Here is an 18,979-nt window from a genome sequence, read left to right as displayed (position 1 = left end):
TCTAACCTTCAGCGGCTACCACTCTGATCAGTCAGCAGCCATCCATAGGAAGGGAAAGACCCTCCACCAGCTAAAAGAGCTTGACTCACTGAAGGTACAAATGATCCTTAGTATTTTTTAGCAATAAAAAATTAATTTTAATTAATTTAAAATTAAGATAGGTACTTCTTTTCCTTTTTCCTTTCTCTCCCCTCCTCTCCCCCTTCCCTCCCCCCTCCCCTCTCCTCCCCCTTTTTTTTTTTTTTTTTTTGAGGCAGAGTCTTGCTCTGTCACTCAGGCTAGAATGCTATGATGTCAGCCTAGTTCACAGCAACCTCAAACTCCTGGGCTCAAATGATTTTCCTGCCTCATCCTTCCTAGTAGCTGAGACTACAGGAATGTGCCACCACAACTGGCTCAATTTTTCTATTTTTAGTCATCTGGCTAAGTTTTTCTGTTTTTAGTAGTGATGGTGTCTTGCGCTTGCTCAGGCTGATCTCCAACTCCTGACTTCAAGTGATCCTCCTGCCTCGACCTCTCAGAGTGCTAGGATTACAGGCATGAACCCCTATTCCCAGTCCTTGTTTAATCTTAAAATCCCAGATTGTGTCCTTTATTAAGCATGGTTTGGAGGGTGAGGATGCTTTGTAAGTACCCCAACCTGATATTGCTGTTAGCAGCATACCTTCAAGCAGAAGTATGTCATACTGGATTTCTTTTTCCACTGCCATTTCTGTATATACTACATTTAGCAGATGTCTGCCAAATAGCTAGAAAATTTTCCTATCATTTTATCCTATAGGTTAAACTAATGCAGGGATAAGAGAATGGATAAGTAAAAAGCACTTTTATGGGCCGGGCGCTGTGGCTCACGCCTGTAATCCTAGCTCTTGGGAGGCCGAGGCGGGCGGATTGCTCAAGGTCAGGAGTTCAAAACCAGCCTGAGCAAGAGCGAGACCCCGTCTCTACTATAAATAGAAAGAAATTAATTGGCCAACTGATATATATATAAAAAATTAGCCGGGCATGGTGGCACATGCCTGTAGTCCCAGCTACTCAGGAGGCTGAGGCAGAAGGATCACTCAAGCCCAGGAGTTTGAGGTTGCTGTGAGCTAGGCTGACGCCACGGCACTCACTCTAGCCTGGACAACAAAGTGAGACTCTGTCTCAAAAAAAAAAAAAAAAAAAAAAAAAAGCACTTTTATGATATAATATACTACACTATTAGAATATTTCATTCCCTAAGCATAATTTTAACCTGTGCATATATAAATCCTGATTGTGGAGAAATTGAAATAATTACAATGTTTAAATGCTAAGTGGTTTAAAATGCCAGTAGCAGGCCAGGCATGGTGTAAAATCAATTTAGGTATTCTGTTGGATTTTTAAATTAGGATTTTTCGTGAATAATGATTTTTTTTAAAAAGATAATTCTTTTCCTCTATTCTTGGTCCTTCTTGCTTTTTTTTAAGAAAAAAAATTGTTTTTGATTTGTGGTAAAGTATACATAACATAAAATTTACCATTTTTCAGTGCTCAGCTCAGTGATATTAAATATATTCACATTGTTGTGCAACCATTTACAACCATCTGTCTCAGAACTTTTTTCATCTTGCAAAACTCAAAGTCTGTACCCATTGAAAAATATCTCCCCATATCCCCTCCCTCAGTCCCTGGCAGCCACCACTCTAGTGTTTGTCCCTATGATTTTGACTACTCAGTACCTCATATGAGTGCAATCATACGGTATTTTTGTTACTGGCTTATTTTACTTGGTTTATTTTACTTAGTCTTTAAGGCTCATTCATGTTGTAGCATGTATCAGAATTTCCTTTTTAAGGTGAAATAATCCATTGAATATATACCACATTTTGGTTATCCATTTATCTGTCGATGGACATTTGGAGTTGCTTTTACCTTTTGACTATTTTGAATAATGCTGCTGTGAACATGAGTGTACAAATGTCTGAGACCCTGCTTTCAATTTTTTGAGTATGTTCCCAGAAGTGGAATTGCTTAGATCATAAGGAAATTCTGTCTTTAATTTTTTTTTTTTTTTTTGAGACAGAGTCTCAATTTGTTGCCCAGGCTAGAGTGAGTGCTGTGGCGTCAGCCTAGCTCACAGCAACCTCAAAATCCTGGGCTCAAGCAATCCTGCTGCCTCAGCCTCCCAAGTAGCTGGGATTACAGACATGCGTCACCATGCCCAGCTGATTTTTTGTATATATTTTTAGTTGGGCCAATTAATTTCTTTCTATTTATAGTAGAGGCGGGGTCTCGCTCTTGCTCAGGCTGGTTTCGAACTCCTGAACTCGAGCAATCCGCACGCCTTGGCCTCCCAGAGAGCTAATTTTTTGAGGACTCACTATACTGTTTCCATAATGTCTGTACCATTTTACATTCCCACTGCCAGTGCACAAGGATTCCAGTTTCTCCATGTCTTTGCCAACATTTAATTTCTTTTTTTCTGATAGTAGCTATCCTAATGGGTGTGGGATGATATCTCATTCTGGTTCTAATTTGTATTTCTCTTATTAGTGATGTGTTGAGCATCTTTTTATTCTTTTTTTTTTTTTTTTTTTTTTTTTCTTTTTGACTGGGTTACCATGGAGACTTTTTTTTTTTTTTTTTTTTTTTTCTTTTTTTTTTTTTTTTCTTTTAAATGTTCATTGGCCATTTGTACATCATCTGTGGAGAAATGTGTATGTAGTTTCTTTGCTTTTTTTTTTTTTTTTTTGAGACAGTCTCACTGTGTTGCCGGGGCTAGAGTACCATGGTGTCAGCCTTGCTCACAGCAACCTCAAACTCCTGGGCTCAAGTGATCCTTCTGCCTCAGCCTCCTGAGTATCTGAGACTACAGGCACACGCCACCATGCCCGGCTAATTTTTTCTATCTATTTTTAGTTGGCCAATTAATTTCTTTCTATTTTTTAGTAGAGACAGGGTCTCGGTCTTCTTGCTCAGGCTGGTTTCGATCTCCTGACCTTGTGTGATCTTCCCTTCTTGGCCTTACAGAGTGCTAGAATTACAGGCGTGAGCCACTGCACCCGGCCTCTTGTAGGAGTTCTTATTCTTTTTCTTTTTTGCTTTGATTTACCTTTTATTTTTTATTTACTTAAAAAATTTTCAATTATTATGTATGCATAATAGTTGTACATATATGGTACAGGTGATATTTTGCATTATGTGTATAATTTGTAATAATCAAATCAGGGTAATTGGGATGTCCATCACCTCAAGCATTTGTTATTTCATTGTGTTGGGAACATTCCAGTTCTACTTTTTTAGTTATTTTGAAATATTCAATAAATTATTGTTAAATGTAGCCATGTGTTAACGGTGCTACTAAATATTAGATCTTACTCCTTCTATCTAGCTGAATTTCCTTTCTTTTCCCCTTCCTTCTTTCCTTCTTTCCTCCTCCTTTCTTACTTTTCCTTTCCCACAACCCCCGCATCTAGCTGTATTTTGTATCCATTAACCATCCGTTGTTTATTGCCTTTCTTCTCCACTACCTTTCCCAGTCTCTGATAACAATCATTCTACTCTTTGAGTTCAATTTTTTTTAACTCCTATATATAAGTGAGAATATGTGATATTTGTCTTCTTGTGCCTGTCTTATTTCACTTAACATAATGTCCTTTAGTTACATCCATGTTGTTGCAAATGACAGGATTTTATTCTTTTTTGTGAATGAATAATATTCCATTGCATATATGTACCACATTGTTTTTTATCCATTCATCCATTTATGGACACGTAAGTTGATTCCATATTTTGGCTGGTGCGAATAATACTGCAGTATACATGGCGGTGCAAATATCTCTTTAATATATAAATTTCCTGGCCCGGTGTGGTGGCTCATGCCTGTAATCCTAGCACTCTGGGAGGCCGAGGCGGCCGGATTGCTCGAGGTCAGGAGTTCGAAACCAGCCTGAGCAAGAGCAAGACCCCATCTCTACTATAAATAGAAAGAAATTAATTGGCCAACTAATATATATATATGAAATTAGCCGGGCGTGGTGGCGTATGCCTGTAGTCCCAGCTACTCGGGAGGCTGAGGCAGCAGGATTGCTTGAGCCCGGGAGTTTGAGGTTGCTGTGAGCTAGGCTGACGCCACGGCACTCACTCTAGCCTGTGCAACAAAGCGAGACTCTGTCTCAAAAAAAAAAAAAAAAAAAAACCAGCCTGAGCAAGAGCAAGACCCTGTGTCTACTAAAAATAGAACGAAATTAATTGGGCAACTAAAAATAGAAAAAATTAGCCGGGTATGGTGGCGTGTGCCTGTAGTCCCACCTACTTGGGAGGTTGAGGCAGAAGGATCACTTGAACTCAGGAGTTTGAGGTTGCTGTGAGCTAGGCTGACGCCACAGCACTCTAGCCAGGGCAACATAGTGAGATCTGTCTCAAAAAAAAAAAAAAAAAAATGTGTGTGTGTATATATTCATTCTCATTCTCATTCTCTCTCTCTCTCTCTCTCTCTCTCTCTCTCTCTCTCTCTCTCTCTCTCTCTCTCGCTCGCTCTCTCTCTCGCTCTCTCTCTCGCTCTCTCTCTCGCTCTCTCTCTCGCTCTCTCTCTCGCTCTCTCTCTCGCTCTCTCTCGCTCTCTCACACTCTCACTCTTACTTCCTTTTGGATATATACCCAGCATTGGGATTGTTGGATCATATGGTAGTTCTGTTTTTAGTTTCTTGACGAATCTGCATGTTGTTCTTCATAGCAGCCGTGTACTATTAATAATTTACATTCTCATCAGCAGTTTACAAGGGTTCCCCTTTCTACACATTGTCACTAGTATCCATTATCACTTATCTTCTTGATAAAAGCTATTTTAACTGGGGGCAGGAGTTCTTTATATATTCTGGATATTAACTCCTTAATCAGTTATATGGTTTGCAGATATTTTCTTTCATTTTGTAGGTTGCCTTTTCATTCTCCTGGTTGTGTCTTTTGATGCACAAAAGTTTTCACGTTTGATAAAGTCCCACTTAACTATTTTTGCTTTTGTTGCTTATTCATTTAGTGAAGAAATTATTGTCAAATCCAGTGTTGTTATGGTCTATTTTCTTCTTGGGAGTTTAAATTTTGGGTGTTAAATTTTGGTCTTTAATCCATTTTGAGTTAATTTTTGTATGTGGTTCAAGATAAGGGTCCAGCTTCATTCTTTTCCATGGTGGGTATCCAGTTTTTCAAAATCATTTGTTGAAGACACCAACCTTTTTTCATTGAGTGGTCTTAACTTCTTTGTTGAAGATCATTCGAACATGCATGGTGGTTTGTCTGGGCTTTGTATTCTCTTCCGTGGTCTATGTTGTCCTTATGGCAGTGCCGTATTATTTTGATCACTGTAGTTCTATAATAAATTTGAAATCAGGGTGTGAGACCTCCAACTTTTTTATTCTTTTTAAAGATTATTGTGGCTATTTGGGGTCCCTTGAGATTATGATATTTCTATTTCTCTTTTTTAAATTTTTCTTATTTCAGTATGTGTTTAGGTTATGTATATTGCCTTTGCCCCACCCGAGTCAGAGCTTCAAGCGTGTCCATCCCTCAGACGTGGTGTGTACTACATCCATTAGGTGTGAATATACCCATCCTCCTCCCCCCCACCTGCGCGACACCTGATGAATGTTACTACTATATGTGCACTTAAGTGTTGGTCAGTTAAGTTAGTTAATACCAGTTTGATGGTGAGTGCATATGATGTTTGTTTTTCCATTCTTGTGATACTTAGTGTAGAATAGGCTCTAGCTCTATCCAGGTTGGTATTTCTATTTCTGCAAAAAATGTCTTTGGGATTTTGATAGGGATTGTATGACTCTATAGGTTGCTTTGGATAGTATTGACATCCTAACAATATTGTCTTCCAGTCCATGAACTTGGGATATCTTTCCATTTATTTGTTTTCTTTAATTTCTTTTAGCATTGTTTTATAATTTTTATTGTGTACATCTTTTGCCTCCTTGGTTAATTTCTAAATGTTTTATTTTTTTTGATGCTATTGTAAATGGATTTGTTTTTTAATTCACTTTTCAGATTGTTCATTATTAGTGCATAGAAACACAATGATTTTTTGTGTGTCCTGATACTTTGCTGAATTTATTTGTTCTAACAGGTTTTCTGTGGGGTCTTTAGTGTTATCTATATATAAAATTATATCATCTGCAAACAGATAATTTTACTGTTTCCCTTCCAGTTTAGATGCCTTTTATTTCTCCTTTTATTGCTCTGGCGCTAACTTACAGTACTATGTTGAATAGACGTGGAAAAAGTGTGAAGCCTTGCCTTCTGATCTTAGAGGAAAATCTTTCAGGCTTTTACCATTCAGTATGATGATAGCTCTCTTTTTTTGTATGGCTTTTATTATGGTGAGTTAGTTTCCTTCTAGTCCTGGTTTGTCCAGTATTTTTTTTTTTTTTTTTTTGAGACAGAGTCTCGCTTTGTTGTCCAGGCTAGAGTGAGTGCCGTGGCATCAGCTTAGCTCACAGCAACCTCAAACTCCTGGGCTCAAGCGATCCTCCTGCCTCAGCCTCCCGAGTAGCTGGGACTACAGGCATGCGCCACCATGCCCGGCTAATTTTTTATATATATATCAGTTGGCCAATTAATTTCTTTCTATTTATAGTAGAGACGGGGTCTCGCTCTTGCTCAGGCTGGTTTTGAACTTCTGACCTTGAGCAATCCGCCCGCCTCGGCCTCCCAAGAGCTAGGATTATAGGCGTGAGCCACAGCGCCCGGCCATTGTCCAGTATTTTTATCTGCACCTTGCTTTTCATTTAATAGTACTTTGAAACTAAACAATCCAGAATTGTTTTGTATTGCTTAAGCTGCAAATTTTTTTTAAAGACAAACTTTTAGAAAGCACACAGAAGAAAATTAGAGTAGCAAACACAGTATGGCAGCACATTACAAAATACTGGGGAGAATATTAATCAGGGAATGCAAGGAATCATTCAGCATTTAATAAAATTTAGCATGTTACTAGGTAAAATGATCCTATACTTTTTCTCCTTTTAGTAGATACTAAGTAGGCATTTATTAAAATTTAAAATCCATTATTTACTTCTATGTGGAATTTGGAAACTACTTCTTCCTTAACATGTCAGTCTTTCAAACCAAAGGTCAGAATCATGTTTAACAGTGAAACATTAGACACATTCCCATTAAAGTTAGGAATAAGATAGAAGCCCATTGTCAATATAGTAGTAGATATTAAGAATGTAATGAGAGAATGTTCAAATAAAGGAATTCTGTAAATTGATCACAAAGTTAATATTTAAAAATTAAACTCTCTTATTTAAGCAGTATCCAGTTAGAAAATGTGAAGGAAGATGGGATCCCATTTACTATATCAGACAATAAAAACACAGGAATATACTTAACTAGAAGTATAGGCACTCTAGAAGAAATCTTAAGTTCTGCTGAGGTACATAAAGGAGACCTGAACAAAAAGGAAGGGTGGATAGGAAAACAATGTTGGAAATAATATCAGTTTCTTTTTAAAAGAAACAGTTTCTCTTAAAGTTTCTCTTAAAGTCAGTGTGATCCCCAATCAAAATAATTTTAACATGTCTTTTAGGAACTTTGAACATATTCAGTAGCTACTTTTACAGTCTTGTTATACTAAATGATTAAAAGTTTCTGTCTACTCTCTTGGGTTAAAGTTTCTGTTGACTATTTTTCTCCCCTACTGTGGACCACATTTTTCTTTTTTATGTTTATCAAATGAGTTTTTGATTAAATATTTGCATTTGGATAATAATGTGTAGAGACTCTGGATTCTGTTATCTTCCTCTGAAGAGTTTTGATTCTTGTTTTAGTAGGCAGTTCGGTTACTGTTTTGAACTTTTTTAGATATAGTTTTGTGCTGGGTTAATGTGTGTTTGTGGAAATTCCAAGGTGTTTCCTGAGCCTCCTTAATGTGGTAGGACTAATCTGTCTCTTTTGTGGCTTTTTAGGAGAGATCTAGAGTAGGCCTTGTTCTAGGACGTAGTCCTTACTCCTGAGGGGAAGCTTTTTGGTATGCCAGCTGAATGTCAGTGTTAATGGAATCTCTAAGTTGTGGCAGCCCTGGAACTTAAAAATCCTCAACAGTGTTGTTTTTCCTAGCACTGCTCACTATCTGGCATCTTTGTTTTCTCAACACCTTTGCAGCTATTTGCTAAGTCTTAGGTGGTCTTGCTCTGTGTATGTACAGCCCATCCACTCACCGGTCATGTCTATATGGATTTTCTAGGGGCCTCTCTCTGTACAGTTTCCCATTGTCCAGTGTTCTTCATTCTGATTTCTGCCTGCTGTGTTTTGCTTAGATTCCAGGTCTCTTGTCTGAAAATGTTTTTAGAGAGCTGGGTAATCATAGGGCTCACCTTGTGAGTTTTTTTGGGTGCTGTTTCCTTCTGTCTAAAAGCAGTTGGTTCATATTTTTTTCTCCAGTTTTATAGTTTACAGTAGAAGAGTTAGTTTGATCCCAGCTATTTCATCCTAACTGGAATCCTCTTTTGGGAACTCGACATACAATTCTTAAAATCTTGATAATAACCCTGAAGATAAATAGAGAAATTCTGAAAAAGAATAATAATGAGAAAGTGGAGTTGAGTAACTTTAATAGGTATTGAATGTGTTCTAAAGCTATAGTGTTTAAAATATGGTGCTGGCACAGAAGTATAAAGATACATCATCAGAGGAAGGAAGGATAAAGTCTCTTAGGATTTAGTATGTGGTAACAGTGGCCTCTCAGTCAGCAAGGGGTTATTTAAGAAATTATTTTAGATTATAAACAGGCTAACCATTTGGAAAACAATAAAGCTGAATCCTTCTTTCACTCCTACGTCATAACTGATTTCCAGATCAAATCAAGATTAAACTTTTCTTGAAATAAAAGCAATAGTACCAATAATCGGTAAAAAAAAAAAAACAACAACTGTAATCTTGACATGGTAAAAGACTATAAACAAGGTATAAATTATTTTCTGTATTACAGAAGACATCAAAAAGTGAATGGCTTTAACCACCTGGGAAAAAATAGTTGTAGTATTTCAACTGTCATCGCATCACTTCGATCTTACTGATCAAAAAAAAAAATTAGCTCTTAATAATCTTATTTAGTACAAGAGATAACCTTAATATACAGTTAACAGAAGAAGAAATATAAATGGCCAGCAAATATAGGGATGGATGCTCAAAAGCCCTCTTACTCTTATTTAAGTAAATACAAATAAAAACAATGCTATTTGACATATTAGATTGATAAAAATCAGAAAAGGTTAATGCCCGGTGTTGGAGATAATAGGGAAATGTACATTATTATCTGGCATATAAGTTGTCAGGAAGTCCTTTGAGTCACAGTTTAATATCTGTCATAAGCTAAAATGAGTATGTGGTCTGATCCAGATGAAGTGATTCCACATATAATTGTTTATCTTTGTTGATTCTTAGGATACCCGAGACTGCTCAGGCTAATTTAAGGGTCCAGCTTCAGACATACTGAATCATATTTTTTGTGGGTGACTCAGGCATGCTTAATAGTTTCTCCTCATGATTCTCACACATATTTAAAGAGAACCATGGATTTATCCCAAAGAATCCTGCTAAACATATGCAGATATAAGTGCATGTATGTTTGATGAGGTATTGGGAAAATAATTGAATAAATAACTCAAATAAAGCATATGATTGTATGATAAAATACAAAGTAGTTTTTTTGTTTTTGTTTTTTTGGAGAGACAGGGTCTTGCTATGTTGCTAAGGCTGGAGTGCAGTGGCTACTTATAGGCATCATCATGGCTCGCTACGGTCTTGAACCCATTGATTGGCTCAAGCCATCCTCCTGCCTCGGCTTCCTGAGTAGTTAGGACTATAGGTGCGTGCCACCATGCCCGGCACAATGTAGTATTGAAAAGGAATGCTCTGAATGTAGAAACAAAATTGATAAATAATAAAACAAAAACAAATCACGGAGCAGGACACATAACATGATTATGTGTTTAGGGAAAATGTATTTATATCTGGGAGGATATATAAGTTTATCAGTGGTTATTCCTGGAGGGCCAGACTTTTGACTATTGTTTTATGGCTTTCTTATGGCTGCTTTAATAATTTTTATGAGCATGTCTTGTAATAACATCTAGTCAAGGAAAATCAAGAATCATGCACTTTCAGAAGTTGTATGTGGTCGTTGAACTACATTTTGAGACTATATTAGGAAAATTAGTTGAAACTTTGGCCAAAGTGTATCTGAAATTGTGCTTATCAGAGGAGGTCTCTGAATTGAATTGAAGTCAAATCATACACTTTAGTGTGTTTTCTTAAAGTAAAAACCATTTTATTGTGATAGTGTATTGCTCTAAGCTGTATATTCATACTATTAATGCTTTTCTTTTAAGAACCATCAACAACTAGTACTGCTTCAAATTATCCAGATGTATTAACAAGGCCTTCTCTTCATCGGAGCCATCTAAATTTCTCCATGTTGGAATCCCCTGTATTACACTGTCAGCCATCCACATCCTCAGCGTTCCCAATTGGCAGTTCTGGATTTTCCCTTGTAAAAGAAATTAAAGATTCTACCTCTCAACATGATGATGACAACATCTCAACTACCAGTGGTTTTTCTTCAAGAGCTTCTGATAAAGGTATTCTTGGCATTTGGTAGCACATAATTTTGGTAGTAAAATTAAGTTTCATGGGATAAAACTTTTTCTGACTTATAATTTTTTTCTATTTATAAAGATGTAGCATCCTGTAATTGGTGCTGTTACTATGCATTGCACATTTTTGTTTCAGATATAGCTGTTTCAAAGAACACTTCATTGCCACCTCTGTGGTCCCCAGAAGCTGAACGTTCTCATTCACTCTCACAGCACACTGCCACCAGCTCAAAAAAACCAGCATTCAACTTGTCTGCCTTTGGAACGCTTTCCCCTGTGAGTACTAACTGGATTGGATTTAATCACATTAATTTTGAGTATTTATTGCTTATAATTTATCACTGTGTTTCTGTGCAGTCACTTGGGAATTCTTCATTCCTTAAAACTAGTCAGCTTGGAGATTCTCCTTTTTATCCTGGAAAAACAACATACGGTGGGGCAGCAGCTGCTGTAAGACAGTCTAAACTACGAAATACACCATATCAGGTAGGCTTGAATAGGATAAGAGTTGATACCTTTTTTTTTTTTTCACTTTAACTGGACAGTAAGTTATTTGGCACTCATAAAATAGACTTTAAATTTAAACTTGGTAAGATGATGGAACTGTGAATATCATTTTTTCAATTAGGGTACGTGAACATTTTAGACCTAAGTGAGCATTTTGTTTATTAGATTTGTGTGTGTGTGTGTGTGTAAGCACATTTGTGGGTGTATAACTACTTCTGCAATCAAAATATTGAACAAACATTTTCATCACCCTAAAACTTTACCTTGTGCATCTCTGTAGTCAGCCCCTCCTCTTACTACCACCCTCTGGAAACCATTGGACTCTTCTTTCTTTGTAGTTTTGGCCTTTTCAGAATGTCATATAAATTTATTCGTATACTATGTAGCCTTTTGAGTCTGGCTTATTCCACTTATCATAATGCATTTGAGATCTACCTGTTTTTGTATACATCAGTAGTTATCTCTCTCTCTCTTTTTTTTTTTTTTGCTGAGTAATATGGCTGTAATACAGTTTGTTTGTCATTCATCAGTAATAAGATACTGGGTTGTTTCCAGTTTTCGGCACTTGTGAATAAAGGTGCTATGAACATTTTGTGTGAACATTTCATTTTCATCTCTCTTAGGTATGTACCTAGGTGTTGGATTGCTGGGTCATGTAGTACATATACAATAAACTTTATAGTAACCTGGCTGGACGAGGTGGCTCATGCTTATAATCTCAGTGCTTTGGGAGGCTGACGCAGGAGGATTGCTTGAGGCCAGGAGTTTGAGACTAGCCTGGACAATATAGTGAGACCCTGTCTCTACAAAATAACAAAACATAAAAAAATTATCTGGGTGTGGTGGCGCACGCTTTTGTAGTCCCATCTACTCGGGAGGCTAAAGCAGGAGGAGTGCTTGAGCCTAGGAGTTGAGGATACAGTGAACTATGATTGTGCCACTGTCCTCCAACCTGGGTGACAATGTGAGATCCTATCTCAAAAATAAATGCATACATACGTACTTAATAACTGCCAAACCATTTTCCAGAGTGGCTATACCAGTTTGCATTCTCACCACTAATGTGAGATTTCCTGTTCTGCATCCTTGGTTTTACCATGTCACCCAGGCTGGAGTGTGGTGGCACGATCATAGCTCACTCCAACCTCAAACTCCTAGGCCCGAGGGATCCTCCCATCTCAGCCTCCCAAGTAGCCAGGACCTACATGCATGTGCCACCATGCCCAGCTAATTTTTCTTTTTTCTTTTACTTTATTTTATTAATTTAATTTAATTTTTTATTTTATTTATTTTGTCTTATTTTAATAGAGACAGGGTCTCACTGTGTTGACCAGGTTGGTCTCAAACTCCTGGCCTCCCAAAGTGCTGGGATTACCGGCGTGAGCTATGGCACCTGGCCAGTCTGCTGGGATTTTGCATGGGATTGCATTTTAGTCTAAAGATCGATTTGGGGAAAATAAATATCTTAACCATTCAGTCTTCCAATCCATGAACATGATATAGCTCTCCATTTAGGTGTTTTGTTTTTGCTTCAGTGTTTTTTGGTGTTCAATGTATAGACCTTACACATATTTTGTTATATTTATTCCTAAGAATTATTATCTATTCAATAAATTGAATTCATAATTATAATACCTGCCAGCAGAGAAGCTTTTGGGCTCAGATAGCTTCCTTGGTGAATTCTACCAAACATTTAATTTGGTAGAATTCTATTTTCGTAATTCTACCAAACATTTAATTGGTATTATTTCTTGATTAATTAAATTATTTCTTGATTAATTAAAAATGTAATGAGAAGTTCTCTCATTACATTTTCATTATATTCTCATTACATTTCTTTTTTTTAATTTTTTTTTTTTTTTGAGACAGGGTCTCACTTTGTTGCCCAGGCTAGAGTGAGTGCCATGGCATCAGCCTAGCTCACAGCAACCTCAAACTCCTGGGCTCAAGCAATCCTGCTGCCTCAGCCTCCCTAGTAAACTGGGACTACAGGCATGCGCCACCATGCCCGGCTAATTTTTTCTATGTATATATTAGTTGGCCAATTAAATTCTTTCTATTTATAGTAGAGACGGGGTCTTGCTCTTGCTTAGGCTGGTTTCGAACTCCTGACCTCGAGCAATCCACCCGCCTCGGCCTTCCAGAGTGCTAGGATTACAGGCGTGAGCCACCGCGCCCGGCCCTCTCATTACATTTTTATGAGACCAACATTACCCTTATACCAAAATCAGACAAAAACGTTACAAGAAAGCTACAGACTAGTATTTCTCATGAATTATTGATACAAATCTCAACAAAATATTTGTAAACGGAATCTGACATATTTAAAAAGGAAACTACATGATCAAGTGGGTTTATTCTGGGAATGCAAGATCAACCCAACATTTGAAAATTAATGTAATCTACCATGTGAGCAGACTAAAGAGTAAAAACTGTAGGAATATATCCATAGATATATAAAACATTTGACAAAATCCCATTTGTGATAAAATTTCTATCAAACCTAGGGATAGATGAGAACCTCCTCAAACTAAGAAAGTGCTTCTACCAAAAAAAAAAAAAATCATCATCTAGTATCATACTTAAAAGTGAAAGACTGAGTACTGTTCCCCCAAGATCAGGAAGAGAGCAGGGATGTCTGTTATCACTGTTACTATTCAACATTGTACTACAGGTCCTAGCCAGTGCAGTAGGCATGAAAAAGAAACACAGGGCATACAAATTGGAAAAGAAAAAATATAATTATTCTGACTTATAGACAACATGCTTATCTACATAGAAAACCCTAAGAAACTATAAGAAAAAACCTGCCAAAACTAATATGTGAGCTTAACAAGGTCATAAGATACAAGGTCAATGTTCAAGATCAGCTGTATTTACATACATATATTAGGAAATAACTGGAAATTGTTAGAAACTTTTAAAAGTATCAGTTTAAGGTAAATTATGTCATTCTGTGTTTTGTCTTGCTATTTTCTTGGGGGCCATAAGCATTCTATTTTGTGTATATGTTGCTGTGGTACTTTTATTTTACATTACAGATTTTGACATTGTAAAGAATGGAAGAGAATATGTAGGTAGGCTGTTGGAGAGGGAAATTTTGTTAAGATGACAAGCACATTTTGAAGATTTTTGTCATTAGAGTAGTTACTTGCTTTCTTGATTAGAGGATTTTTCCATATATAATTAATGGTAATTATGAGACTTATTTCTGAGTGTTCATGATAGTATTTTGTTAGAAGGTATTAACCAGATTTTATTATTACACAAGAGCTTTTTTCTAAAGCGTAAGCTGACTTGTATTATACTTCTTTTTTTTTTTTTTTGAGATGAGGCCTCACTCTGTTTCCCAGGTTAGAGTGCAGTGGCTTGTCATAGCTCACTGTAGCCTCGAACTCCTGGGCTCAAGCAATCCTGCCTCACCCTTCTGAGTAGCTGGGACTACAGGCTCGCTTCACTGTACCCGGCTGATTTTTCTAAGTAGAGACAGGGTTTTGTTCTTGCTCAGGCTGGTCTGGAACTCCTGAGCTCTAAGTGTTCCTCCTACCTCGGACTCCTGGAGTGCTAGGATTATAGGTGTGAGGCACCATGCCAGGCCTGTATTACTCTTAAAAAACTTTTTAATAGTTAAAGTAGTTCAGCATGTTAGTAGAAGTTAAATTAATGTAAGCCTGTGATTCATGGAATAGTCCAATTCGAATATGTTCCTGTTCCTTCCTCCTCTATTGCTAATATTAAATCTTTTTCTTTTAATGCTGAGTCCTGAATACTATTAGAATCCTTCTCAATATAGGCTTCCAAATATTTGTAATTGACATTTGGGATCAAATCTATTTGCTGTTTCTTTTCTAGAGTTATAGAGCTGGGGAGACATAGTAAAGATTTTCTAATTCAGTTCCATTTTATTGATTAATGAACTGAGGCTCTGACAGGCCAGTAGACTCCAGTGACTAGACAGACTGTCATATATTCCTGGAGGATATTTTAGTGTTTCCTCATGTTTAACCAAAGCCTCTAGCCTGGATAGCAATCCTTAATGGGCAAGTTCTTAATAAAACTGAAGTGGAGTATTGCAGCTACTCTAAAATATAATGAATATTTGGTATCTGATAGAGAAACGTTTAAGGTAATTGTTACGGTTCAATTTTTCAGATATATAAGCTGTTTATAAAAATTGGGTTGTATTTTGGTTGTGATACTATGTTTTTCTTAATCATTGCCAGATTACTTGGTTTTGTGGTAGCCACTTGGTTATTGCAATGTTGTAATGCATTCTTGAGAAAAGGAAGTGTTTTTATTGGATCTCAAAAACATTGCTTGTGTATTGAAGGGTACTTGCCTATTCTTTAAAAGATTTTTCCTAATGCCAATTTTCAGAAAGTTGAGAAGTCATTTATTAAGAAATAGCCTGAGCATTTAAAAATCTTTTGTTTTATTATCTTCTTAGAAATAAGTAATTAGTATTAAAATGTTAAATTTCCATAGCAGCAGAGTCTGCACTCTGCTTGTATAGCCATCTTGGAGTTTAGTATAATTCAGTGTTATTTAATAGCCAGGACAACAGATATCTTTTTTTTTTTTTTTTTTTTTTTTTTTTGAGACAGAGTCTCGCTTTGTTGCCCACACTAGAGTGAGTGCCGTGGCGTCAGCCTGGCTCACAGCAACCTCAAACTCCTGGGCTCAAGTGATCCTTCTGCCTCAGCCTCCCGGGTAGCTGGGACTACAGGCATGCGCCACCATGCCCGGCTAATTTTTTATATATATATCAGTTGGCCAATTAATTTCTTTCTATTTATAGTAGAGACGGGGTCTCGCTCTTGCTCAGGCTGGTTTTGAACTCCTGACCTTGAGCAATCCGCCCGCCTCGGCCTCCCAAGAGCTAGGATTACAGGCGTGAGCCACAGCGCCCGGCCTGACAACAGATATCTTAATTCAGTTCTCATTAATTTAGTGTTCTTTGATTCAAATATTAGGGAAAAAATGGATCCAAGAAAATGGCTAGAACTTTTTATCAGTCACCCCATTTCTCCCATGTGACACAATTGGCAGATCTTTCTTTAGAGTGGTTCATACTATGTTATATCACTCTTCCAATTGTAAAAGTAATTTCTTTTTTTTTTTTAAATTTTTTTCTTTTCCTTCTGTGAAGACAGTATAAAAGTAATTTCTAAAGCAGAGAATTGGGTTTTCAATAAAGGTATAAAGAAAAATATTTGAATTTACTCTTAAGGACACCACCCACAGATAAATTGCTATTAACACATTAATCCTGTTTCATTTTGGACATCCATTCTATTTTGTAAATATTTTCATTGCATGAAATATGTGTCTTATATTTTGTGTTGCAACAAATAATAGGGTTTATTTTATAGGCACCAGTCAGGAGACAGATGAAAGCTAAGCAACTCAATGCACAATCTTATGGTGTGACCAGTTCAACAGCTCGGAGAATATTGCAGTCTTTAGAGAAGATGTCAAGCCCTCTAGCGGTAAGTTTTTAAAATCACAAATACAGGAGTGTAACAAAATTTGACATTAGTGAAAAATATTAATTTTATTATTTCAACTTTAACAGGATGCAAAACGAATTCCATCTGTTTCTTCTCCTCTGAATTCTGTAAGTTGACTTTTAAACCTTTTTAAAGAATACGATTTTTAGAATTTTCCATTTATTCTAATAGTATTTTATTTTTTCAGCCTCTTGATAGGAGTGGGGTAGATATCATAGACTTTCATGCCAAAAGAGAAAAGGTAAGACTTCTATAGCAATTAGTAATTAAAATGTCAGCAATTTTGTTATATTTAAAGTTTGTAAGTACACAAATTAGATTTAGTTGATAGTCATTAAGGGTACATGTTTGAAAAATAAGACTCTTTTACTTGGACATTATAGCCTCTTCTGAGCGCCTTAGGACAGTGCTGTATATATGGTGGATTCTTATTCAGTATGTTTTAGTTGGCATTTCCTCCTTCAGGATCTCGACATTCTTTATGGCTTACTGCTGCCTTTTGATAAATAAAAATAGGAGTGAGCAAAGATTGAAATGTTTAGTAATTAGAAGTTCAGTATACTAAAGCCTTCATTGAATGTAGTCCTTTTGGTAAATTTCCTCCTTAAACAACATGTCAGATCTATTGTGTATAGTAGAATTTGAATTTGGCATGTCTCATCAGGCAGCCAAAATGTTGTTCCATGATAATAGAGCTAATAAAAAAATATAATATAGATTACTATCTTGATATCTTTTTGGGTATTATATTTGGTAAAGATTAGCTTTGGAGGTTACTGTGGGAGAAAATACTATTGTTGCTAGTTTGGGTTAAAAAGTTATGTTTTTTGTTAGTTTATGGCTGGTTGATTCCCAGATCCTTACTTATGAAAGCATTTATTACAACATCAAGTTCCTCTAAAATAATTATTAAAATTATCATAATTCCATGAATTAATTGTGGGGATTATATGTGAGATATTGCTAAATTATAATTTTGCTGAAATTCTGATGTAGAGAAGAAAGCTAAAATTGAATTTTTTCTTAGAAGAGTGTTGCTTCTCAATTTTCAGAATTACCTAGATGTTTGCAATTAGGCAAGAGGGAATTCACTGTTAGTTATTGATAATATTAATTTACACTGTTAGCATTTCTCAAATCCCCATTTACATCAGATTTTTTAAAAAGAAGTAAATTTTGATTGGGTGTGGTGGCTCACACCTGCAATCCTAGCACTTTGGGAAGCTTGAGACCAGAATTTGAGACCAGCCTGAGCAACATAGCATCTGTCTCTACTAAAATTAAACAAAGTTAGCCAGGCATGATGGTGTGTACCTGCAGTCCCAGCTACTCAAGAGGCTGAGGCAGGAGGATAGTTTGAGCCCAGGCATTTGAGGTTACAGTGAGCTATGATGATGCTACTATACTCTAGACTGGGCAACAACAAAATACTCCCTCAAAAAGAAAAATACAAAGTAAATTTTAAAAATTATTCTATAATATAAATTCTTTTTTTTTTTTTTTTTTTTCTTTTTTGAGACAGAGTCTCGCTTTGTTGCCCAGGCTAGAGTGAGTGCCGTGGCGTCAGCCTAGCTCACAGCAACCTCAAACTCCTGGGCTCGAGTGATCCTTCTGCCTCAGCCTCCCGGGTAGCTGGGACTACAGGCATGCGTCACCATGCCCGGCTAATTTTTTATATATATATCAGTTGGCCAATTAATTTCTTTCTATTTATAGTAGAGACGGGGTCTCGCTCTTGCTCAGGCTGGTTTTGAACTCCAGACCTTGAGCAATCCGCCCGCCTCGGCCTCCCAAGAGCTAGGATTACAGGCGTGAGCCACAGCGCCCGGCCTAAATTCTTATCAATAAAAACTTTACTAGTAGTTGAGTCTAGTATCAATAAAAGCTTATTAATGGGTGCTAGGAAATAAGAAGCCAGAATGCAACACAATATTGTAGTTCATGTTTCACAGATGTAATCAGAACAGTCAACAAAATAGACTGTCTCATTGAGTTATTGGGTCACACTTGAGAGGAGGATTTAAGGAAGAGGTAGTAACTGTACAGAGGCTTTGCCCTGTAAACCAGTGTTGTTTACATCTGCTGCTGAGTAAAAGGACTGTTCATAGTATTATAATCTTTGGACAGAGTAGAAGCTTTTGCCTTTATAGTGATTTATACCAACAGATTATGTACTATGTTTTAGTGTAGTAAAGGACTATTAACAAAAAACCCTTGTTTACTTAGATAATAAAACCAGTTCATTTTAGAATCTGAAAGTCTTACAGTGATTTTTACCAATTAGTCTTTTTTTTTTTTTTGAGACAGAGTCTTGCTTTGTTGCCCAGGCTAGAGTGA

General features: G+C 36.7%; 1 protein-coding gene across 2 annotated transcripts in view; it reads left to right on the top strand.

Moving 5' to 3' along the window:
* The window catches only part of NUP153 (nucleoporin 153), a 97,055-nt gene that overhangs the window by 33,989 nt on the left and 44,087 nt on the right, over positions 1-18,979 (top strand). For both annotated transcript variants that reach the window (XM_076010488.1, XM_012753611.2), the window contains exons 3-8: positions 10,362-10,610; positions 10,762-10,901; positions 10,983-11,111; positions 16,505-16,621; positions 16,708-16,749; positions 16,830-16,883. In XM_076010488.1, coding sequence (XP_075866603.1) covers positions 10,445-10,610; positions 10,762-10,901; positions 10,983-11,111; positions 16,505-16,621; positions 16,708-16,749; positions 16,830-16,883 — 648 coding nt within the window. In that variant the 5' untranslated portion in view covers positions 10,362-10,444. The remainder of the gene's footprint in view (positions 1-10,361; positions 10,611-10,761; positions 10,902-10,982; positions 11,112-16,504; positions 16,622-16,707; positions 16,750-16,829; positions 16,884-18,979) is intronic.

The sequence above is a fragment of the Microcebus murinus genome, chromosome 15 (genome assembly GCF_040939455.1).
Source record: "Microcebus murinus isolate Inina chromosome 15, M.murinus_Inina_mat1.0, whole genome shotgun sequence".
NCBI classification, from domain to species: Eukaryota; Metazoa; Chordata; class Mammalia; order Primates; family Cheirogaleidae; genus Microcebus; species Microcebus murinus.
Note: the sequence above shows the minus strand (reverse complement) of the source record. Positions and strands in the feature narration are given on the sequence as shown.